This window comes from Canis lupus, chromosome 3 (assembly GCF_048164855.1).
Source record: "Canis lupus baileyi chromosome 3, mCanLup2.hap1, whole genome shotgun sequence".
NCBI lineage: Eukaryota > Metazoa > Chordata > Mammalia > Carnivora > Canidae > Canis > Canis lupus.
In genome coordinates, this window is record NC_132840.1 from 12,196,596 (window position 1) to 12,221,862 (window position 25,267).

Genomic DNA, 25,267 nt, shown 5'->3' on the forward strand with positions numbered 1-25,267 from the left:
CAAAGTCATACATTTAGCAATGACTTACGCTGTGCAGGTGCAGTGCTGAGCATTCTTGCATATCAGCTCCCATTTAATTATCCCAGGCAGGCCCCTGTAAGATATGATATTGTCCTCATTTCACAGATTAAGGTGAGGCTCAAGGAGATCAGGTGATTTACCTGAGGTCCCATAGCTCAGAAGTGAGAAAGACAGGACTGGAACCCAAATATATCTGTGACTGCTCTCCTTTCCAGACTCTTCCCTCGGGCCAGCAGGTGCCCACCCCAGTCATTACTCAGGCATGCCACCATGGCTATGTGGGTGGGCACTGCACACCTGCAGTGGGCACCCTCATTCAGGCCTCAGGGTGAACAGCACCCTGAGCATGCAGTGTGGCAGCCCTACTGCTGGAAGCACAGGTCTGCACCACCACCCTCTGTCTCCTGTCTGGCCCACAGAGGGATGACTACATGGGGCTCTCACAAAAAGCAAGTACAACTCTCACATGAGGGCATCCCCTCTGCCCTCCTGGATCTGACCTGAGAGGAAGCGCAGGGGGTGCTTATAGCCACGGTCTCAGGAGAGTTCCAGTCCTAGCACAATCACTTCCTAGCTGTGTGATCTTGAACACGCATGTGTTAGCATGTTCATGCACCTGTTCCCCAATGAGTCACTTGTGGACAATAAGATAAGATGCAGCCACTTCCCACCCTGCTCAGGTCTGAGACGCAGCCAAGCCATCTTACCCAGCGGTGACCTAGCTCTTGTCCCTACCAGCCTCTGCTGCACCCAGTGAAGATCTTTTCCCCAGGTCCCAGGGAGTGTTCAAGGGAGTATACCTCTCAGCTAAAAGCCTAGGCAAAGTCTGTTGATACCAGCAGCATTGAGGAGACCCCCCAGGATACTAGTAAACTGTCTTTCTTGTCTCCTTTGTCTTGGAAAGGTTTAAGTGGGATGTCAGAAAATTTGAGCCTCATTTCTCCATCCGCCCAGAAGAAGGCTACATCACCGCAGGCATGGAGGTTTCCTTCGAAGTGACCTACCATCCCACTGAGGTGGGCAAGGAAAGTCTCTATAAAAACTTGCTCTGCTTCATCCAGGGAGGCAGTCCTCTGAGCCTAACCCTATCTGGAGTCTGCGTGGGACCACCTGCAGTAAAAGAGGTCAGTAGATGCTGCCCACAGATGGGCCAGTGGTCAGAGTGGGCCCAGCAAGCTCCACGAGTGAATTCAGCTAGGCCTTCTAGAAACAAGTGACTCTGTTCAAACAGTGCTCGGTGCCAACATCAAACATTCAGACCTGCTCCCCCACCCCTGCCATAGGACTTTTGCATATTCTATTCCCACTACTGCAATATTCATTTTCCTTCTTTATTTAGTTAATTCCTATTCATTCTTCAGCTCTCAACTCAAGCATCACATTCTCAAGGAAGCTTGCACTGACTTCTCTGGCTAGATCAAATTCTGTTACAAGCTCTGTAAGTAAAGGGTAAACACCCTTCTCTCCTCTCATTAAAAAAAAAGAGGGGGCCTTGGATTAACCCTCTGCTGACCATGTCCATAGAAACCTAAGAGTGGACTCTGTTCCACTTTTGGTAAAAAACTGCTTATGGTAAAAATGACACCTAATCTCCATCTCTATATTTCCATTATTTCAAGAGTGTTATGTAAATGGAATCAGTCAGTATGCTATGAAAATGTATGTACAAGTCTTGGCAAGTACATATACTTTCATTGTTTTGGGTAAATATCTAGGAGTGGGATGGCTGGGTCATAAAGCAAGTATATATTTACTTTTTTTAAAGAACCTACTAAACTGTTTTCCAAAGTAGTTGTGTCATATTACATTTCTACCAGCAATGTCTGACATTTCCACTTATATCACTTCTAGCCAATACTTGGTACAGTCAGTTTTAATTTTAGCCATTCTAATAGATATGCAGTGGTGTCTCCTTGTGTTTTTTTAATTTGTAGTTCACTAATGACTAACGATGTTGAGCATCTTTTCAGGTATTTATTTGCCATCCATATATGATCTACGTTGAAGTATCTGTTCAAATTTTCTGTCTATCTTTAACTGAGTTGTTTGTTTTCTTACTATTGAGTTTTGAGAGTTCTTCATATATTCAGGACACAAATTTTATATTTAGATCTCCAATCTGTTTAGAGTTCATTTTTGTACATAGTACAAGATAAGGGTCAAAATTCTTTTCATTTTATTTTTTTGTATATGGATATCCAATTGTTCCAGTACCATTTGTTGAAAAGATTATCCTTCCTCCATTGAAATACCTTTGCACCTTGGTCAGAATCCACTTGACCACAGCTGCAGGTCTATTGGTCTTATCTTCTAACGTATTTGACTCTCTTTACCGCCAATGCCACACTGTCCACATTACTAAATTTGGTCAGTTCTCAACTGTTGACCTGTTGATAGCATGTGAAACCTTGAACAAGTCCCTTGAAGGAGGATCCTTCCAACACTTTCTCCACATGGCTCCTAGGATACCACCCCTTCCTGGGTTTCCACCTACCTTATTAGATGCTCCCTCTCATCTCCCCTTCTGATTTTTCTTAACATTGGAGTGTGCCAATAAAGAATTAAATTTCTTCTTTTTCCTAAAAACACTTCTTGACAATCTCATCCAGTTTCTTGGCCTTAAAAAAAAAATCACCATGCCCTGAAATTCCCAAATATGTAACTCCAGCCTGCACCTTCCCTCGAACTCCTCACTTGTAAATTCTACTGCCTACTTTAAATGCCTGCTCTCTTCCAGGTAGTGAATTTCACCTGCCAGGTTCGCTCCAAGCACACGCAGACCATCATGCTTTCAAACCGCACCAACCAGACCTGGAATCTGCACCCCATCTTTGAGGGCGAGCACTGGGAGGGGCCTGAGTTCATCACCCTGGAGCCCCATCAGCAAAACAAGCCCTATGAGATTACCTACAGACCTCGTACCATGAACTTGGAAAACCGCAAACATCAGGTAGACTGAGGCCCCCCTGACCCATGGTGGTTCCTCTGTGTGGTTGGAGGGGAGAGTCGTGCAAAAGAGGTGAGGAGACAGAGTCTGGGAGCTCGGAGCATATTAAAAGGAGAGGGGTCCCCAAGAATCATGTTGGAACAGTAGGGAATCATGAAGATTATTGAGTCCAAAGCTTCCCTTGGCACGCACATGTTTTCATGTATAGGGGATTCTGTTGGAACAAGGGTCACAGTTTTGAACAGAGTCCTGGACTAAGATCAAGCAATTAATATTTAGATTAATTGCACAAATACCATCATTGTGGCTGTAATACAAATAGAAAAGGAAAGAAGCCACAATCTTCCACCCTAAAAAAGGGAACTATTTTCTTCTATCTTCACTACCGACCCTCATTCAGATATAACCATAGCTGCCATCATAGCATACCCAATTTTGCATTCTGTTTATTTTCACTTTACATTATATCATGAGCATTTTTCTGTTTAACTAAATAGTCTTTGTGATAATCATGTTTAATGATTACCTAATATTTCTTTAAATGAGAGTTCCATAATTTACTTAACATCCCCCAGTTGTTGAATATAAATATTAAAGTTATTACCAAATTTTCATCAATATTATAAATGGTTTTAATATATCTGTGTGCTTGTGTGTGTGTGTGTGTGTGTGCACCTTTTTCCTCTGAAGGAATTTTTAAATTCCCTAGAGTAAGACCACTGGCTGGCTCAATTGGTAGAGGATGAGACTCTTAAATTCCTTGGGGCCGGGTTCCTGGTTCAAATACATATGAACATTTTTATGACTCTTAAAATCTACTACCAAGCTGCTTTCTAAGAATTATGCTTATGTGAGGGGCTCTGTTAACCCTATGTCATTACTACGCCTAAGAGGTAGATAATAAGGGACCTTCTGTGCCATTCTGACCATGTTTCTTCTCCTTAGGGCACCCTCTTCTTCCCCCTCCCAGATGGGACTGGCTGGCTATACATGCTGCATGGGGTTTCTGAGCTCCCCAAAGCTGTGGCAAATATCTACCGTGAAGTACCCTGTAAGACACCCTACATGGAACTCCTGCCAATCAACAACTGGCTTAACAAGCCCCAGAGGTGAGGGACTGGGGCAAAGTGTCAGAGTGGAGAAGATGGAGAGAGGACTTCCACTGTCTAGCCTGGCCCTTCCCCTGGTCAGCACCTCTAGAGGACACTGAGGGGCTGAAAGTATCAGAGACAAAGTTCCCTGATGTGGCCAGGCATTGCCTGAACTCTAAGCTTCCAGGCAGTCAGTGCTATCTGTGAATAGTTGATTACCTGAGTCTCCTGGGCCAGTGCCTGGCACAAAATAAGTGCTCAGTAAATGTTAGCTGTTATTATTATTACCAAAATGAGAATCATGGTGGTTATTATTGAGTGCTCTACTTTATTGCCTAAGCCACTGGCCAGAGAAGGACATCCCTTGGATCTTTACTGGCAGTGGAAGTAGAATAGAAGAGGAGGGTTAGAAAAGCTTGAGGACAAGCAGGTTTGTCCCCTTCTTTTACAGAGAAGGAGCTAAAGACTAGAAGAAGAGACTTACTGAAAGCTGCCAGGTAGCATAGTAGATGAAGGCCCAGACCTAAGTTTGAATCCTGGTTCTACCCATAACCAGTCATGTTTATCTAAGTGTGTTTCCTCTTCTTGGCCTCTACTTCCTCATTAGGAGGTGATAATTATATGTACCTCCTACAGACACTGTGAGGATTAAATGCCTGTGATGCATGAAAAGCACTGAACCAGCTCTAACTTCACATAACAGGGCACATAACAGGTGTCAATAAATGGTAGTTGTTGATACTGTTAGAGACAGAGTGAAGACCAGAACCCTGGACCCCCATGCTTTTCATAAAATCAAGAGTAAAGATATAGCACCTTTCCTTCTTTCCCTTGGGCAGATGGTCTCACTTTCTCTGTCCTCTCTTCATGTGCTACTGTGCTCCCCCAGATTCCGAGTCATTGTGGAAATGGTGAAACCAGAGAGGCCAGACCTAAGCGTCACCCTAAAAGGCCTTGATTACATTGATGTACTGTCTGGCTCCAAGAAAGACTACAAGCTGAACTTCTTTTCCCACAAGGAGGGACTATACAGTGCAAAGGTATCCACACGTTAAAGGCATTTCCCTGGGACCCTGGAGGTTTGCCCCTGAGGATGATGATCCTGGTATTAGGGAGTGAAGATGTCCTCTCACTGTCAGCCTATCCTTCTCCTGTTGGGCTCACCATTTAGTAACCTGGCAAAAAGGCTTTCAGAATTCCCAGCCTCTTTAAGATGGAGCCAAATGCAGGGCCCTCCATCCATAATGTAGACACACGCCAAACATTCAAGGCAGCAGAATCATGAAAATCCTTAAGCAGAATATAACACTAGGCCAGCAAACACCAGACCACAATAATGAGAAAAGATCCCTTTTTCTGAATGCTTATAGTGGCCAACATTGTACTGAACACCCAGTATATATAGATAGTAATGTCAGAGCCAGGACTCAACTCAGAGCTATCAGCTCCAACATACCATGGGGTCTTTCATGCATGAACTGTTTCTCCTAATTCATTCATTAGTTCAACAAACATCTGTAAGCACATATGCCACATACTATACTAAATGCGGGCAACACAGCAATGATAAAAAATTGGCACAGTCTCTGTTTTCATGGAATGCACAGTCCAATAAAGGAAGAAGGGTCTTAACCAAACAATGGTACTGTGAATGTATAATTACAAAATGAAATACATGCTTTGAAGAAAAGGAGCATATATAGGTCAGTAGCTCACAGGAGAGGTTAAGGCTTAAGATAATATGTGGAAACTACTCATTTATAGATAATACATAGAAATTACTCATTTATAGATAGTTTTAGAAGCTATCATGAAGATGAAAAAAGCTGAGGAAAGATTTTAAAGTGAAAAAACAAAGAACCTAGGATCTTTCCTCCAGAAGAGATACTAGCAAAACCTATGCATTAGGAGGTCATCTCCTCTCCTACAATCACTGAGATAGGTTGCTCCACTCAGTTCACATTCACAGGCTAACAGAGAACCTTAAAATCAACATATCATGAAACATCTGAAGAAAAAAAAAAGCCACCATAAATAGAAAATACCAGCTCAGCAAAGAGGAAACCCCTAAGATAAAGGAGTTATTAAAGCAAACAGAAGATTTTTTTAAAAGATTTATTTATTTATGATAGACATAGAGAGAGAGAGAGAGAGGCAGAGACACAGGCAGAGGGAGAAGCAGGCTCCATGCCGGGAGCCCGACGTGGGACTCGATCCCAGGACTCCAGGATCACGCCCTGGGCTAAAGGCAGGCGCTAAACCACTGAGCCACCCAGGGATCCCAGCAAACAAAAGATTTTTAATGAATATTATTAATATCCTCAAAGGAATAAACGCAGATAATCCTATCCATTATAGAACAGGCTACTGTGGAAAACAATCAATTAAAGACCCGGGAAATTTAAAAACAAATTGAATGTTTATAATAGAAAACCATAGAGGAAGGCTGAGTAGTATAATGAACTCTGAAGAGATTACTAGGAAGTTAGAAGATAGAGCTGGGTAATAGCACAGACTTTAACACATGATCACAGAAAAATGGCAAGAATGGAAGGAAATAATAAGTGCTGGAGAAGGTGTAGAGACATTGGGTCCCTCCTGCATTGCTGGCAGGAGTGTAAATGGTGCAGCTGCTGTAGAAAGCAGTCTGGCATTCCTTAAATGATTAAACACAGAGTTGCCATGTGACTCAGTAGTTTCACTCCGAGGTATATACCCAGGAAAAATGAAAACATATGTCCACACAAGAACCTGTACATAACTGTTCATAGCAGCATTATTCATAAGAATCAAAAAATGGAAATGAACCAAATGTGCATCAATCCAAATGGATAAATACAGTGAATATCATTTGGCACTAAAAAGAAATGGAAATGAAGTGCTAATACATGCAACACATGGGTAACCTTGAAAACATGCTAGCTCGGAATAAACCTAACCAAAGAGGTAAAGGATCTATACCCTAAAAACTACAGAACACTTCTGAAAGAAATTAAGGAAGAGATGGAAAAACATTCCATGCTCATGGATTGGAAGAATAAATATTGTGAAAATGTCTATGCTACCCAGGGCAATTTACACGTTCAATGCAATCCCTATCAAAATACCATGGACTTTCTTCACAGAGTTGGAACAAATAATCTTAAGATTTGTATGGAATCAGAAAAGATCCTGAATAGCCAGAAGAATATTGAAAAAGAAAACCAATGCCGGGGCATCACAATGCCTGACTTCAAGCTTTATTACAAAGCTGTGATCAGTACAGTACTGGCACAAAAACAGACACATAGATCCATGGAACAGAATAAAGAACCCAGAAATGGGCACTCAACTCTGTGGTCAAATAATATTCGGCAAAGCAGGAAAGAATATCCACTGGAAAAAGGACAGTCTCTTCAATAAATGGTGTTGAGAAAATTGGACAGCCACATGCACAAGAATGAAAATGGACCATTCTCTTATACCAAACACAAAAATAAACTCAAAATGGTTGAAAGATCTAAATGTGAGACAAGAATCCATCAAAATCCTAGAGGAGAACACAGGCAACAATCTTTCTGAACTTGGCCACAGTAACTTCTTGCAAGATACATCTATGAAGGCAAAGGAAACAAAAGCAAAAATGAACTATTGATATTTAATCAAGATAAAAAGCTTCTGCACAGCAAAAGAAACTGTGAACAAAATTAAAAGACAACCTACAGAATGGGAGAAGATATTTGCAAATGACATATCAGATAAAGGGATAGTATTCAAGATCTATAAAGAACGTATCAAAAAAAAAAAAAGAACTTATCAAACTCAACAACCAAGAAACAATCCAGTCATGAAATGGGCAGAAGACATGAACAGAAATTTCTCCAAAGAAGACATACACGTGGCCAACAAGCACATGAAAAAATGCTCCACATCACTTGCCATCAGGAAAATACAAATCAAAAGCACAATGAGATACCACCTCACACCAGTGAGAATGGGGAAAATTAACAAGACAAATGTTGGAGAGGATGTGGGAAAAAGGAGAATTCTCTTGCACTGTTGGTAGGAATGCAAACTGGTACAGCCACTCCAGAAAACAGTGTGAAGTTTCCTCAAGAAGTTAAAATTAGAGCTACCCTATGACTCAGAAATTGTGCTACTAGGTATTTACCCCAAAGATACTGATGTAGTGAAATGCCAGGACACCTGCACCCCAATGTTCACAGCAGGAATGTCCACAATGTGGAAGGAACCACAATGTCCTTGACAGATGAATGGATAAAGAAGATGCAATATGTGTGTGTGTATATATACACACACACACACACACACACACCAAAATGGAATATTACTCAGCCATCAGAAAAGATGAATACCCACCATTTGCTTCAACATGGATGGAACTGGAGGGTGTAATGCTGAATGAAATAAGTCAACTGCAGAAGGACAGTCATCATGTGGTTTCACCCATATAAGGAATATAAGAAATAGTGAAAGGGATTATAAGGGAAGGAGGGGAACTAAGTGGGAAAAATTAGAGAGGAAGACAAACCACAAGAGACTCCTAACTCTGGAAAACAAAGGGTTGCGGAAGGAGAGATGGGTGGGTGGATGAGGTAACAGAGTGACGGGCACTAAGGAGGGCACTTGATAGGATGAGCACTGGGTGTTATACTATATGTTGGCAAATTGAATTTAAATTTAAAAATGTAAAAAATAGAAATAAAAAAATCTTTAAAAAAAACATGGTAGCTGAACAGAGCCAGTCACAAATGCCCATGTTGTATGATTTCTCTTATATGAAATGTCCAAATTCATTAGGCAGCTCTATAGAAAGAAAAAGTACATTAGTGGTGCCTAGGGCTAGAGTGAATGGGTTAGGATGAAATGGGGAGTGATTGGTAATGGACAGAGTTTCTTTTCAGAGTGATGAAAATGGCCTAAAATTGATTGTGGTGATATTTGTACCACTTTGTGACTATACTAAAAACCACTAAATTGTACACTTTTAAATGAGTGGATTATATGGTATGTGAATTGCATCTCAATAAAGATGTTTCAAAAGAAGAATGAAAGGAAATGTGAGACATAAAATATAAATCAAAAAGTTCTAATATCCACCTACTAAGAAACTCAACACCTAAAAAACAAATAATCCAGTTTAAAAATGGGAAGAAGAAGAGACTTCTTTTCCAAAGAAGACATCCAGATGGCTTACAGACACATGAAAAGATGTTCAACATCACTCATCATCAGGGAAATACAAGTCAAACAATGATGAGATACTACCTCACAACTGTCAGAATGGCTAAAATTAACAGCACAAGAAACAGGTATTGGTGAGGATGTGGAGAAAGGGAAACCCTCTTGCACTGTTGCTGGGAATGCAAGCCGGTGCAGTCACTCTGAAGAACAGTATAGAGGTTCCTCGAAAAGTTAACAATAGAACTACCCTATGATCCAGCTATTGGATTACTAGGTATGTTCCCAAAGGATACAGAAATACAGATCCAAAGGGGTACATGCACCCCAATGTTGATGGCAGATCATCAATAATAGCCAAAGTATGGAGAGAACCCAAATATCCATTAACTGATGAATGTATAAAGAGGAGATGGATAAAGAAGAGGTAATATAAACAATGGAATATTACCTGGCCATCAAAAAGAATAAAATCTTGCCATTTGCAATGAAGTGGATGGAGCTAGAGAGTACTATACTAAGTGAAATAAGTCAGTCAGAGAAATACAAATACCATATAATCTCACTTATATGTGGAATTTAAGAAAGAAAACAGGTGAACATATGGGGAGAGGGAAAAGCAAAAAAGAAGAGAGGGAAACAAGCCATAAGAGACTCTTTTTTTAATAAATTTATTTTTTATTGGTGTTCAATTTACCAAGATACAGAATAACACCCAGTGCTCATCCTGTCAAGTGCCCCCCTCAGTGCCCGTCACCCATAAGAGACTCTTTTTTTTTTTTCCATAAGAGACTCTTAATGATAGAGAACAAACTAAGAATCTAAATACATAAGAACAAAATTGTAGAAAACTGGGATAAAAAAGAAATTCCTAAATGTTTCTAGATAAAGTAAAAGGAAATAATAATGGTAACATCAGATTTCTCATGGCAATGCTGAATGCAAGAAAGAGTGGAGGGGCTCCTGGGTGGCTCAGCAGGATAAGGGTCTGACTCTTAATTTTGGCTCAAGTCATGATCTCAGGATAATGAGCTTGGGCCCTGCATTGGGCTCCGCACTGAGCGTGGAGCCTCAAGCCTGCTTAAGATTCTCTCTCTCCTTCTCCCTCTGCCCCCCCTCACATGTGCACACATACATGCTCACTCAGTCTATAAAAAAAGAAGGAAGTGGACTAAGCTATTCACATAATTCAGAGTAATTTTCAATATAGAACTTTTTCCAAACAAAACAATTACAAGGGCAAATAAAGACATTTTTAAACATGCAAGGACTCAAAGTAACCTACCCATACATAGAATCCCTTTTTTAAAAAGTACTGTAAAATTAAAAGTTTTTTAATTAGAAAAAATTTTTAAATAAGTAAGTGAATTCAAAAGGAAAACATAAGGATACACTAAACAAAGAATCAAAATTCATTTGACAGGTAATTCCAAATAACTTTTGAAAAGCAATCTGAAATGAATATTTCAAATGACCTCAATATAGGAAATAGCAAGGGAAGGAATAAAATAAGGCAATGAAAATTTTTTTCTCTTTCAGTGGGAAGCAAATGGGGCAATGAAAGGTGTTTTTTCATTCATCAGAAGGGTAAGGAAAGAACAGAGATAGTCATAAACTGTACATGTGAACAGAAAAATATAAGTAAATATATGTTTTAAAGTGTTAAGTAAAAATGACGGTGAACCCAGATCAGAGTCTCTTTAAAATAATATGCATTAAAATAAACAACAAAAAGGTTTTTTTAATCAAAAGCACTTCTGGGGGATCCCTGGGTGGCGCAGCGGTTTGGCGCCTGCCTTTGGCCCAGGGCGCGATCCTGGAGACCCGGGATCAAATCCCACGTCGGGCTCCCAGTGCATGGAGCCTGCTTCTCCCTCTGCCTGTGTCTCTGTCTCTCTCTCTCTCTCTCTCTGTGACTATTATAAATAAAAAAAAATTAAAAAAAAAACAAAAGCACTTCTGATTATGATGGGGTAACTACTCTTCCCACCATAAATGTCTATAAAACTGGACAAAATATCTGAGGCAAGTCTTCTCAGGCATTAACAACATGCAGCACAAGACTGCAATCCATCAAAGAGAAGAAAAACTAATGAGATGAATCTCCATAATTGTCCTGGATCTCTGCCAAGGGACAGTTTCCTGACTACAGCGCAGTGAGTTAGCACAGCTGCCCCAGTGAACTGACAGCGCAGAAATCAGAGTTTGGTGCGACTGAAATAGCTGGTGTCTACAGAGTGTGAGAGTAGCAGAGGGAGCAGTGCATGGAGTGGCAGGGTGCTGGGGGGAAAAGAGACAAAAGTCTGTATGGGAGTTTCCTTCAAAGTCTTTGGCTGAAAGTTGTCCTGCACATGCACAAGATGACTACATGAGATTTATCAGAGAGCAGCTTCCAAAAGAGATTGATAAAGGGACAAAGCTACATTAATCAATGCTGGGGAACATTGGAAATTTGGCCCAGCCAGAGTGAAGAGATTGCATTAACATCTCATTAACATCCTAGGAACCTAGATGAAATACCAGCAAGACCAGAAGAATGGACCATGCCCTTAGGATAAGTCCTTTTGGGACTTAAAAAGCCTAAAACTAAGTATCTGCAAGATATGCAGGAAGGACAAAATTTAGAGATTGAATCCCACCAAGTTGGAAAGTCTTGAGAAACACCTTGAGCTATCTACAGATCTGCTCTAATAAAGCATTTAACCAAACCCACACAAGTTTAAGGTGATAAGTTAATAAATCAAGGATTGAACTGCCTCCTACAATAAAAATCAACACTCTTACAAGGAAGATAACAGAATCCAGAATCTTTACAATGATCATCAGCAATGTCCAGTGCACCAGCAGAAATTATTAGACTTATGATGAAACAGGGAAATGTGACCCATAGTCAAGAAAAATACATTCAGTGAAAATGGACTCCAAGATGAGCTAGATATTGGATCTAGCAGACAAAGACCTCAAAGCACTATTATAAACATATTCAGAACTGAAAGACGGTATTTCAAATAAATATGGACAGATAAGGAATCTGAGCAGAGAAATGGAAACTATAAAAAAAAGAACCAAATAGATATTCTAGAATTGAAAACTACAATAGGCTGAAATTAAAATGTCACTGGATGTGCTAACAGCAGATTGAATAAAAAGAACCAGAGCATCAAGAACCTGTGAAAAAATATAAAATTTTCTAATACATAAGTAATATGAGTCCCAGCAGAGAAGAAAGTGAGAATGGGACAGAAAACTATTCAGAAAAAAAAAATCTGAAACTTCCCTGATTTGATTTGTAGAATATATATATTTAAGATACAAGAAACATGGCAAACCTCAAGCAGGAGAAACATAAGGAAAACCATGATATACAAAAAAAAAAAAAATCATTTCTGTGCCCATCGGAGTAAAACTGCTAAGAACCAAAGATAAAGAGAAAAGCTTGAAACAATCAGATATAAATAAATCTGTTATACAGGGGACAGTAATTAAAATGACCCCTGACTTCTCTTATATAGGGGAAGCCATCTGCAAAATGCTGAATTCTATCAGCCCAGAATTCTTCACTTATTGAAAATATCCTTTAAAACAGAAATAATTTCAGATAAAAGAACATGAGAGAAGTCACTGCAACAGACTTGCATCACTGGACAACATACTAATACATATTCTTCAGATAGTGGGAAAATAATACCAGACAGAAATTTAGGTCTATTGGAAGGAAAGGGAGCACTCAAAATGATTAATAAGCAAGTATATACTATATAAATAATATATATATATATAACATATATGCTGCTGCTTCTTAGAACTTTCTTAAAATGACAACATTTGATCACAAACATAGTAACATTGTAAGGTGAGTGTTCTTATGTATGTAGAAGTAAAAGATATGACAACAAAAGTACAAAAGATGGAGTTGTTAGGTCAATGAGATTATACTATAGTAAGGTCAATACATTTGCCAGGTTGGAAGTGTGAATAGAAAGCGTAAGGATCAGTTATAAAGTGGGAAGTGATAAAATACTGACTTTAAATAAATTTGACAAGTTAAAACTTCATATTGTCAGCTCTAGAACAACCACTAAAAAAATCTATTATTAAAAAATATAGGGGTGCCTGGCTGGCTTGGTCAGTGGAGCATGCAACTCTTGATCTCAGGGTTGAGCGTTCAGGCTCCACATCGGGTATAAAAATTACTTAAAAAATAAAATCTTAAAAAAATAATAAGTAAAATAAAATAAAATATTTAGAGGCACCTGGGTGGCTCAGTTAGTTAAGCATCTAACTCTTGATTTCGGCTCAGGTCATGATCTCAGGGTCATGAGATCGAGCCCTGCCTTGGGCTCCCTGCTGGACATGAAGCCCACTTAAGATTCTCTCTCTCTCTCTACCTACACCCCACCCCCCATGCTCACACATATGCTTGTGCTCACACTCTCTCTCTAGCTCTCGCTCTCTCTCTCTTAAAAAAAAAAATCTCTAAAAAAAGTATATAGCTAAGAAGCCAGTACAAGAAATACAATATATTCCAAAAGACTGTATATAATTCCAAAAGAAGATAGGAAAGGAACAACAGAAACAAATAAGTAAATAAGCAAGCAAACAAATAAATAAGACAAATGGAAACAACTAGCAAGTAGGCAGACTTCACCCCAAAGAAAGAAAGAATTATTTTAAATGTAAAAGAATAAACACTCCAAGTAAAAGACACAGGTGCCAGAAGCACTCTAAAGCTAAATACAGGAAGAGGTTGAAAGGCAAAAGTGACATATGGAAGGAACTATTCCCATGTAATAATAGATACACAACTCAAAGTATTAAAAGGGGCATAGGAGTTTAAGATAGATGCTTCTTCACAGAAGTAACGTGTGAATGACCAATAAGCACATGAGAAGACACCCCACATCATCAATCACCCAGGGAAAAGGACAGAAAAAAGTGAGCGGCTTAGTGTGTCAGTCACAGGGGTGAGGGGACGATGTACTGCAGACACAAGCATGGGCTCTGGAGTAATTCAACCTTGTTCACATCCTGGCTCTGACACTTCTCTCTGCACATGACCTTGGCAAGATATTTAACTCTGTTCAATTTCAGTTTCCTTGACTTGAAACAAAAACAAAAATAAAAATAAACCAAAACAAAACAACAACAAAAATAAGACCACGAAAGAAAGGAAATAGCAAGGGGAAAAATAATGTTGCCTACCAACTGTATACATTAAGCAAGTACTCCTAGTGCCTGGCACTCAGTAATCATTCATTAAATGTTAGATGCTGTCATTATCATCACTGGTATCACCGTCTATTCCAGCAGCAGCTGGCACAGGAGTGAAGCCCACTACAGCATGGACCTCTGGAGGTCCCTTCTTCTCCAGGGTCAGCTAGCTGTGTTTCCCTCCCCACCCCCCCGCCAGGTCACCTTCACCTTCGCTACTAGACAGCGCTGCCCTAGCCTCTTCTGAGCAAACCCTGGGCTGTCTCCTCATCTCTGGCCTGGGAGGAACCAGAGCAGAACACCCAAAGAGAAAGGCTGGTGGATGGGGATGCAGACCGGGCAGGAGAGCCGGTGTCAGCCAGGCACCCATGCGTCACGAACCTGGGCGATGCTAAGAGAGAGAAAGCACCTATGAGACAGCAGAGCCCCTCCACTAACCTCTCTCCTCTGCCCCTTTTGCTCCCCCTCTACCTGTGAACCCAGGTGATCTTCCGAAACGAAGTGACCAGTGAGTTCTTATACTACATGGTGAGTTTCAGGGTCATCCCTTCTGGTGTCATCAGAACCATCGAGATGGTGAGCCCTGTGCGGCAGAGCACGTCAGCCTCCATCAAGGTGGAGAACCCTCTGCCCTATTCGGTGACCTTCTCCACGGATTGCCGGGTGCCTGACATCAGCCTGCCTTCCCAGTTCGTGGTGCCCGCCAACTCTGAGGTAAGCCCTGGCTCCCCCAGAGGTCCCCTGCTATCTGTGACAGAGGCTCTGCCCACAGGGCCTCTGGATCTGTGGCCTTCTGCATCCTTGAGGTTGACAGTGGTTGGGGAAGTGGGGGACAATCCCTCAGTGACACTCCTGATCTTCCTCTTCCCCTCATGCCTGAGTCATCACACGCCCACGGGCACACGAGAGCTCTGGCTCAGATGTGTCAAAGGGACTTTTTAATTAGGAACCCTTGCCTCTGTCATATGCTTGCTTGCTTTGTTCAAATTGAAAATATTTTTGTTTTTTGCTAATTATAAAGGCAACATGGAATATGCAGGGCAAAAAGGAAAGCAAAGAACGTAGTAGCAGCATGTCAAGTGAACAACACGTGTGCAGTCTCATACATATGCTTGCCTATGCCCAGACCCCTTCAGGAACATGGCACAAAAATCCTATGACTGGTGGGGGAAACACGGCCTGGAATTCTGAGCTGATGTGGAGATGAACTTTCTATTGACTCTTTTTGATGTATGGCTGCAAACTCTCGCTGTCCAGATTCCATCAAAATCCCTTCTGTTTCTCCAACTTGAGCCTACCTGCTTCTTCCCAGGGCTCACTAGAGCTCTTCCTTCCCCTTCAGAACCCAAAGTCCATTTTGTTCTTCAGAGAGTCTCCATGTCCTTTATTTTGTCTTTATATTCTTCATCATGGAATTATACAATCTACACATAAAAGTACATATTTCACATATATAATGAATTGTACATATATGTATACAAAATACTAAAACATGTTTACTTAAACAACTACGAAAGTAATTGTTTATTTAATTACTGTATATCTGTAATATACAGTAATATCTGTATAACCAACCCCAGGCCAGGACATTAAAAACTGCCACCACCACCCCAGAAATCTCTATCTTCATTCATAGTATGATCCCTCACCCCTAAAAATTTCTAGTGTCGTCATTTTGTCATAATTTCTTGCTTTTAAGCCAAATGGTTTAGATTGGCCTGTTTTTGTACTTGATACAAAAGAAATCGTGCTATATGCATTCTTTAATTTTTCTCAACATCATGTGTTATGATGGTCATCCTGTTGATACACGCAGTGGAGGTTCATTCATCCCCCATCGCTGCAGAATATTCCATCATACGACTATACTACCATTTGGATATCCACTCTACTGCAGCCGGACCTCTGTGTGGTTTCAGCGTTTGGCTGCCATTAAAAATGCTGCTGTGAACTTCACTGCACAAGTGCCTTCCTGATGTCCATGGTTTTCACCTAGGAGGAGAATTACTGGGTCATGCGTGTGTGTGCCTTTAACTGCCAATCATAACCTCCAGTCAGTAATGAGAGGTCACCAACTTTTGCCATTGTCAGATTTTTAAAGGTTTCCCAGTCTGAGAAAACTCAGGATAAACTAAAAGTTCCTTGTGATCTTCATTTACCTTTTTTTTTTTATTTATTATGATAGGCACACAGTGAGAGAGAGAGAGGCAGAGACACAGGCAGAGGGAGAAGCAGGCTCCATGCACCGGGAGCCTGACGTGGGATTCGATCCCGGATCTCCAGGATCGCGCCCTGGGCCAAAGGCAGGCGCTAAACCACTGCGCCACCCAGGGATCCCTTCATTTACCTTTTTACAAACAGAATTGACTTCAGTTGGGTAGTAGGCTGTGTAACAGAGCTGCCTCTGTGCTCATGAGTGGAAATGGACCAGTTTTCCTTACTTGTATGTAGTCTTTGTCCAATTGGAGTGTCAGTTCTGCTAGCGAAAAAGAAAAAGATTTCTCTGCTTTCTCTATTCCGTGAAAGAGTTTTTATAAAAGATTGAAATTTTGTCTTCCTTGAACTCACAGATGAAGCCACTGAGCCCTGGTGTTTTCTTTCGGGGAAGATTGTCTGCTACTGATTTGATTCTTTTTGTGAGTTATTCAACTATTTAGATTTTCTGTTTCTTCCTGAATCAGTAACAAGAGCATGCCTGTTACCTCCATATATTCAAAATATTGGCATAACATTGCTAATGTCCTCTTACTACCTCTTCTATGTGACATCCTTTTTTCATTTCTAATATTGGTTATTGTGCCTTCTATGTCTTGATCAGTCTTGTTAGAGGTTTCTCAGTGTTATATTCAAAAAGGCATCTTATGGTTTTGTTGGTACTCTTTATTGTACGTTTGTTTTCTAGTTGCTTGATTTCTGCTTTTAATTATTTTCTTCTTTCTGCTTACTCTGGGTTACTAGTGTTTTATCTAATTTCTAAGATGAATGTTAAGTGCATTTACTTCTAGTCATCTTTATTTTCCCATACACACATTAGGATTACAAGTGCTGCTTTAGCCACAGTATGCAAATTTTTATATTATATGTAGCATTTTTTTAGCAATAAGTTCAAAAATGTTCTGACCTTCATTTTTATTTGACTTGTGGGTTATTATAAGTGTTTCTTAATTTCCAAACATGGATTTTTCTACGTGTTGCTTTTTAAATTATTTTGTGGTCAGGGAAGATATTCCATATTATTTCAGTCCTCTAGAATTTGTTTAGACTTGCTTGATGGCCCAATATATGATCTTTTTTTTAACTCTCCATTTATTTTTTATTTTTTTTTAAATTTTTATTTATTTATGATAGTCACAGAGAGAGAGAGAGAGAGAGAGGCAGAGACATAGGCAGAGGGAGAAGCAGGCTCCATGCACCAGGAGCCTGATGTGGGATTCGATCCCGGGTCTCCAGGATCGCGCCCTGGGCCAAAGGCAGGCGCCAAACCGCTGTGCCACCCAGGGATCCCTCCATTTATTTTTTAAAAGCACGTGTTTGTCATTTCAGTGTTAATTCTCCGATATTTTGGTCTACTTGTGTGGTCAGATTTAAGAGAGTATTTAAAGTCACCATTGTAATAGGAGATTTGTCTGTTTATCCTTGTGGTTCTGTCATATTTTTGCTCTAAATACTTTGAAGCTATATTACTAGTTAAACTAAAATTATAATTCCTTCTGGTGACATTATATTAAGACTTGATAATCTCTTACATTCTTGTTCTTCAAGAGTATTTTAGCTATTCTTGGCTCTTTGCGTTTCCATATAACTCAGCTTATCATGTTCCTCCAAAAAAATAAATAAATAAACTGTTAGGATTTTGATTGTATTATTTTAAGAATGCATTAGTTATCTGTTGATTCAAAATTATTTGAAAAATTAGCAACTTAAAACCACAAGCATTTATTATCTACACAGTTTCTGAGAATCAAGAATCCAAGCGTTAAATAAATACATACATACATACATACATACATACATACATACATACATCATACATACATAAATAAAAGGATCCAAGAGCAGCAGCTTAGCTGGGTAGTTTGGGCACAGGCTCTTTCATGAGGATGCAGTTAGTTGTCTGCAGGACTCCCAGTCAAAGGCTTGATTGGGGCTGGATAACCTGCTTCCAAACTCTTTCGTGTGGTTTTTGGAAAGGTCTTTGTTCTTTGCTGGCTGTTGGCTGAAAGCTTCAGGTCCTCATTATATATACTTCTCCCTAAAGCAGCTTTCTACATGATAGCTTGCTTCCCCTAGAACAAGTGATCTGAGAGAAAATGAGACAGCAAACGAGGAAGAATGTGCACAAGACAGAAACCACAGTCTTTTCCTCTTAATCTCAGAAGTGATATGCCATCTCTTTGCCATATACTAGCGGTCACACAGACCAGCCCTGGCACAACATGGGAGAGGAAGAAACAAGACCGTGAATGGCAAGATGTGGGAACCACTGGGGGCATATCTGTCACAGACAGAATTCCAATCTTTACACTATTGAGATCTTCAATCCATGAGCAGATCTGCATTTATTGAAGTCTTATTTAATTTTTCTCAATAATATTTTTTAAATTTTCTATGTAGAGGCCTTATTATTTGTCAGATTTATTTCTAGGTTTTATATATGTTGATACTATTGTAAATGGTATCTTTTCAAAATTTTGTTTTCTATTTGTTGCAAGATTGTAATAATATTAGAGACTTTTGTATATTGACTTGGCCTTTAGTTTTTGGCTTTTTAAGTTTTTGTTTTAATTCCAGTTAGTTAGCATACAGTGTTATATTAGTTTCAGGTGTACAATATAGTGATTTAGAAATCCCATGCATCACTTGGTGCTTATCACAAGTGTACTCCTTAATCCCCATCACCTGTTTCACCCATCACCCTACCCACCTCCCCTCTGGTAACTTTCAGTTTGTTCTCTATAATTGTCTGTTTCTTGATCTGTCTCTCTTTCTTTTCCTTTGCTCATTTGTTTCTTAAATTCCACATATGCATGAAATCATATGGTATTTGTCTTTCTCTAATTGGCTTATGTTGCTTAGCATTATACTCTCTAGATCCATCCCATGTCATTGGAAATAGCAAGGCTTCATTCTTTTTGATGGCTGAGCAATATTCCATTGACTATATATACCACGTCTTTATCCATTCATCAATTGGGCTGTTTCCATATCTTGGCTATTGTAAATAATATTGCAATAAACATTAGGGTGCATGTATTGTATTCTTTGGGTAAATCCCTGTAGTGTGATTGCAGGATCATAGGGTCATTCAATTTTTAACTTTTTAAATATTGACTTTGTACCCAACCACCTTAAATAATTCATTTATCAATAATTTCAATTATAGATTTTTTTTAATTCTCTACATGTACAATCATATCACCTGTACATACATACAATTTTGTTTCTTCCATTATAAACTTCTTCCTTTAATTTCCTTTTCATGCCTTGTAGGGCTATCTAGGATGTGAAAAACAATGTTGACTAGAAAGGTAATAGAAAGCATCCTTCTCTTGCTCCTAATCTTGAAGGGAAAGCTTTCCAAGTTTCACCATTTATTATGTTTATTTTAGGTTTCTAATAGATACCCTTTATCAAATTAAGGATGTCCCTTTATTCTTAGTTTGCTAAGAGCTTTAAAAAAAAAAAAAAACTCCTTGAGTGGATGTAGAGTTTTATCAAATGCCTTTACTGCATCTATTGAGATGTTCAAATCATTGTTCTACTTCTAATTTGTCAATGTGGCAACTGATTGGTTATTCTAATATTAAACTTTTCATTCATGGAATAAACCCAACTTCATCATAGAACATTTTCTTCTTTATATATTGCTATATTCAGTTGGATTAACATTTGCATTTTTTTAAGATTTTATTTATTTATTCATGAGAGACACAAGGAGAGAGAGAGGCAGAGACACAGGCAGAAGGAGAAGCCAGTTCCACGCAGGGAGCCGGACATCGATCCCATTGATGGGTCTCCTGGATCACACCCTGGGCGTGAAGGCGGCGCTAAACGGCTGAGCCACCCAGGCTGCCGGGATTAACATTTGTATTGGGCACTTTGTGTGTATGCTCAGAAAAACTGGCATCCAATTTTCTTTTCTCCTATTAGCCTTGTTGGATTTTGGTATCAAAATCATGTTCTTTTTCTCTTCTTTGGGAGAATGTGTGGAATTCTTAGATTGTCTAATAGAACTTACAAGTAAATCTTTAGGATCCTGGAATTTTGTTAAAGGAAAACTTTTTTACTATTGGTTAAATGTCTTTAATGGTTACAAAACTACCTAGGTTTTCTTTATCTACTGAGTCTGGTTTTGTAAGTTTTATCTTTTATACATTTGTCCATCTTCATCTAATTCTTTTAATTGTAAAATCATCTAAATTTGTATACAATATTCTTCTCTGTTAAACATCTACAACTTTAATGATATCCTCTTTTTATGCTATTTTTCAATGAGAAAAACTAATTCTTTTTTTAAAAGAAATGATACCTACTCATGGTAAAAACAAGATTTTAACTATATAAAAGTATATGGAATAGAAAATGAAAGTCCTCAAATCCCATTTCCCTCAGCCTAAGATAACTACTGTTAACAATTTGATATACATCCTTACTCTTTTCTATACTTGCATAGACATATTCTTCTCCATAGATATGGGCACATGCCTCATATACATGTATGGAACATCCTTCCTTTCACTTACAATATCATCAACACCTTTCATGGCAATGGTTATAGCTCTGCCTCTTCCTTTTTAATGGCTATATATACTATTCCACCAAAGTAGATATTATTTATTTAGCCAAGTTCCTTTTTTTAAGATTTTATTTATTTATTCATGAGAGACACAGAGAGAGACAGAGACATAGGTAGAGGGAGAAGCAGGCTCCCTGCTCCCTCCCTGCAGGGAGCCTGATGCAGGACTCAATCCCAGGACCCCAGGGATCACACCCTGAGCTGAAGGCAGACGCTCAATCACTGAGCCACCCAGGTGCCCCTATTTAGCCAAGTTCATAAGCCACACTCTTTGGTTCTTGTTTTGTTTTGCCATGGGCAATAATAGAGGAAGGAGAAAAATCTTTCCAAATGAAAGTAGAACCCAGGAAGCTGTTTTGAGATCGGCTATGAGCAAAGAAGTTGCTGCTGACTTCAGCCCTCCTGCTGGCAACACTCACCCCCATCTCCATAAGCAAGCTTCTCAAGAGAAGATCTAATACCTCATAGATTCAAAGAGATTCCAGAAACATAAATAACTCTAGGGTGTTTCTAGGGAAAACTAGAAAGGGTACAGGGAAGCAAAAGTTTTTTGCTTCCAAAAGTTGGACAGAGATTCCCTGGGCTCAAGATCAGTGTGAGCATTTGCTATAAATATAAAGCACCATTTCTGCCACCAACCTACTCTGAGGTCACTGGGTAGTAATGGGTTGGACTCTCGGCATCACAGGAGCCTCTGTCTTCTCTTGCAGGGAATATTCTCATTTGAATTCCAGCCCCTGAGAGCTGGAGAAACCTTTGGGAGACTAACACTGCACAACAGTGATTTGGGTTACTACCTGTATGAGCTCAATTTGAAGGCCACGCCAGCACTGCCTGAAAAGCCCATCCACTTCCAGACCACTCTTGGCAGTGGTCAGAGCATCTTTGCCAAGTTCACCAATTACACCCGGCAGAAGACCGAATACTACTGCAGGGTGAGCAGCCGCTGTCCCCTGCTCTGCCCTTCCCTTGCCAGAAGTCGGAGCTTAAAAATAATAGGAGGATACAGGGGGTGCCGAAATGTGAAACTCGGAGGGAGTCAGGTGCTTCATCCAGCCGAGAAACTCCCAGCTAGAAATAAACAGAATCAGGCCTGGGTTCTTCCTTACAGACGCTATCTTAACAAGCTGGGGTGGGGACAGTTTTGCTTCCCACAGCACGCACAGTGGTCACCAAAGGAGACAGTGGTGCTTAGTGGTCATGTATAGGCCATGAAATCCAGCAAACTTGGATTTGAACCCTGGCTTCTCCACTTAATCTTTGTATGAATGATTTGCTAAACCTCTCTAACCTTTTCCAGAAATGGCAATAATACCCCAACCTCACAAGATTGCTCTGAGGCTTTTAAGAGATGCATATGAAACTGTTTCCATAGAAGCTGGCTCATAGTAAATACTTCATATATGTTCCAATTATATAAACTGGAATCCAGGTTTAACTACTGAAACAGAAACCCAAAATAACAACAAAGTAAAATAACAGTGTGAACATAAGAAGCAGTTTGGACTGGAATGGTAGCTCCATGACATCAGGCATGCAGACTCCTTCTGCTCCGATGCTCTTTCCTCTGTAAAGAGCTGCTTTGGTCCACAGTGACCGAGATGACTTACCATGATGTCTGCATTCCAGCCAGCTACAGGGGAGTGGCAGGGAGCTATATATATCCCTTCCACTCACATTCCCTTGAACAACACTACGTAAGACCACACCTAGCAACAAGTGGAGCCAGGAGGTTCGGCCTTCACACAGGGTGGCCCTCAGCAGTTCCATGGCTACAGTCAAGAGGCATAGGCTCTTGATCAGTCATACCAGCCAGGAGAAGCTAAATTATGCTGTAGTAACAAATAGTCAAAATCTCAGTGGCTTAAAAAACAAAGGTTTGTCCCTCATTTGGGCTCTCTATCCAGTGAAACTCTGCAGGGGATTCTGCTCATCACAGCCATTCAGAGATCCAAGCTGAAGGGCACCCACCAGCTCAGATGTTTCAGGTCACAGTGCAGAGGGGTGAAAAGATCCCATGGGGACCTGCACTGACAACTGGACGCCCTGGTGTGGAAGTGACACCTTTCACTTCTGCTTGCAACTAACTGTCAAGAACTAGTCCCCCTGCCTCCATCCATGAGGAACCAGACTGTGCAGTCTTTTGTGCATGTGAGAGAAAAGGAGAGCCAGAGAGGGGGGAGTAGTGCCAGTGAATGCTGCACTGACTTAATCCAGCTTTGTATATCTGGGCAATTTATTTAACATCTCTTAGCCTTGATTTCTTTGTAGTAGAATGGGTATAATAATTAGTATTACCTACTCTTCAAGGGAGTTGTAAGGGCATGACTTTTTATGACCTGCTCAGCCTCACACAAATGTAGGCTGTTTCCAGTCTGAGAGTGGACGGGCCAGGGATGGGCCCGAGCTGCCAGTGTGCCCTTTAGGATCCTGTGTGAATGTGAACCAAGTGCATTTGTTTCTCTTTCAGACTGACTGTCAAGACTTCCACATGGAAAAAGTCATTACCGCAGCCCCAGGAGCTCAAGGAGGCACCGAAGTCAGCGTGGAAGTCTACTTTGAGCCCAGCCACCTGGGTGAGACCAAGGGCATCCTGATGCTGTCATCGATTACTGGCGGGGAGTATACCATCCCCCTCTTTGGAGTGGCTCTGCCCCCGAAACCCCAAGGTCCCTTCCTGATCCGGGCAGGGTACAGCATAGTCATACCCTTCAAGAACATTTTCTATCAGACAGTCAACTTCTCCTTCATGGTGGAGAACCCAGCCTTCTCTGTTCGTGCTGTAGACTCTGTGCGGCCCAAGAAGATCAACAATATCACAGTCTACTTCGAAGGAAACCCATCAGGCAGCAAAACACCCATCACCAGCAAGCTGATTGTGTCTTGTCCTCCCAGTGAAGGCAACGAAACAGGCATTAAGTGGGTTTATTATCTGAAGGGGATCACCCCTTAGTGGTACCTAAGACCAGCTGTGTTAATGTAAAGGCATCTCCTCAACCTTAAAATCTATGTATTATTCTACCCTGGTGAAGAACAGAGAAAACAGAATTCTACTGCTACTGTTTTATCTCCTCATTCAATTATAGGGCCACTTATTTCCATATTATATGCATTTCAAATATATATATATGAAATATATAGTCATATTACACATGATAACTACAAAAAAATGGAGCTATATTGTACTTTGCCAGGGCGAGTCTCTGAATTTAGCTTCTAACCATATCCTGAGAGCTCAAGTAATAATCCTTATCTTTAATAAGATGACACAGATACCACACTCATGACCCCCTATCAGCTAGCACTTAGTAGTGCATAACACTGGGGCAGGGCACCACAGTGCCTTTTAAAAATTCATAATGGCTTAAAGAGCCCTTAGACATGCCTCTATTTTGATACGATATTATATCCTGCTTTCACATAAAAGCCAAATAAGACACTATTTTCAAAATGATAACACACATAACACCTGTGCCATTATTGCAGGGCCAGGGGCTGGGGATGCTCCCTCTACCTCTGAACCCCATATCTGTTCCCCACAGAAAGCTCTCACTGAGGGTCACGTCCCCCACTCCCACTCCCAGCCCTGTGCATAGCTGGCAGCCTGCAGCACAATGATTCTCTACCCATCTGCACGTCAGAATCAGCCTGGTGCAGACCCTTCCACCCCAAATTCTGATTTAATTGGTCTGGTGAGGGATGTGGGCATCATTTTCTCTTCCAAACCTGTACATTGAGAACCAGTGCTACAGATCATACACCCACCTGGCCATGAATGCTGCAACTGGGTCCTGCAATGTGTGTTAATAGGACCGCTTAATAATAATAATAATAATAATAATAATAATAATAATAATAGGACCACTTATCTTATGGCACCACCTGATGAAATAAAGATGATTGCAGACTGGCCCTGGAGTGGATTTGCTTCTACAGGCATGCCTGAGGGTCCTCTGCCCTTCACATCTGCTATAGCCCACCTGCGAGAGAGGGAGAAAGCATGAAAGGAGATAACGAATG

General features: G+C 40.4%; 1 protein-coding gene and 2 long non-coding RNA genes across 11 annotated transcripts in view; 1 reads left to right on the forward strand and 2 right to left on the reverse strand.

Moving 5' to 3' along the window:
- The window catches only part of LOC140628595 (uncharacterized), a 57,663-nt gene extending 41,788 nt beyond the window's left edge, over positions 1 to 15,875 (reverse strand). For all 3 annotated transcript variants that reach the window (XR_012026665.1, XR_012026662.1, XR_012026663.1), the window contains exons 1-2: positions 15,750 to 15,875; positions 29 to 94 (exon numbers count right to left, since the gene is read on the reverse strand). This is a non-coding gene — a long non-coding RNA (uncharacterized lncRNA). The remainder of the gene's footprint in view (positions 1 to 28; positions 95 to 15,749) is intronic.
- The window catches only part of HYDIN (HYDIN axonemal central pair apparatus protein), a 383,131-nt gene extending 358,831 nt beyond the window's left edge, over positions 1 to 24,300 (forward strand). For 6 of the 7 annotated variants that reach the window (XM_072817829.1, XM_072817826.1, XM_072817832.1 and 3 more), the window contains 7 exons: positions 926 to 1,145; positions 2,759 to 2,971; positions 3,914 to 4,077; positions 4,949 to 5,099; positions 14,935 to 15,165; positions 21,958 to 22,182; positions 23,718 to 24,300. In XM_072817829.1, coding sequence (XP_072673930.1) covers positions 926 to 1,145; positions 2,759 to 2,971; positions 3,914 to 4,077; positions 4,949 to 5,099; positions 14,935 to 15,165; positions 21,958 to 22,182; positions 23,718 to 24,200 — 1,687 coding nt within the window. In that variant the 3' untranslated portion in view covers positions 24,201 to 24,300. The remainder of the gene's footprint in view (positions 1 to 925; positions 1,146 to 2,758; positions 2,972 to 3,913; positions 4,078 to 4,948; positions 5,100 to 14,934; positions 15,166 to 21,957; positions 22,183 to 23,717) is intronic. The other variant, XM_072817838.1, reaches the window with a different exon arrangement.
- LOC140628602 (uncharacterized) lies at positions 16,032 to 25,043 on the reverse strand. The gene is made up of 3 exons (XR_012026667.1): positions 18,487 to 25,043; positions 16,799 to 16,927; positions 16,032 to 16,443 (listed from the first exon to the last, which is right to left on the reverse strand). It is a non-coding gene; the product is annotated as an uncharacterized lncRNA (long non-coding RNA).
- Between the last annotated feature and the right edge of the window lie 224 nt (positions 25,044 to 25,267).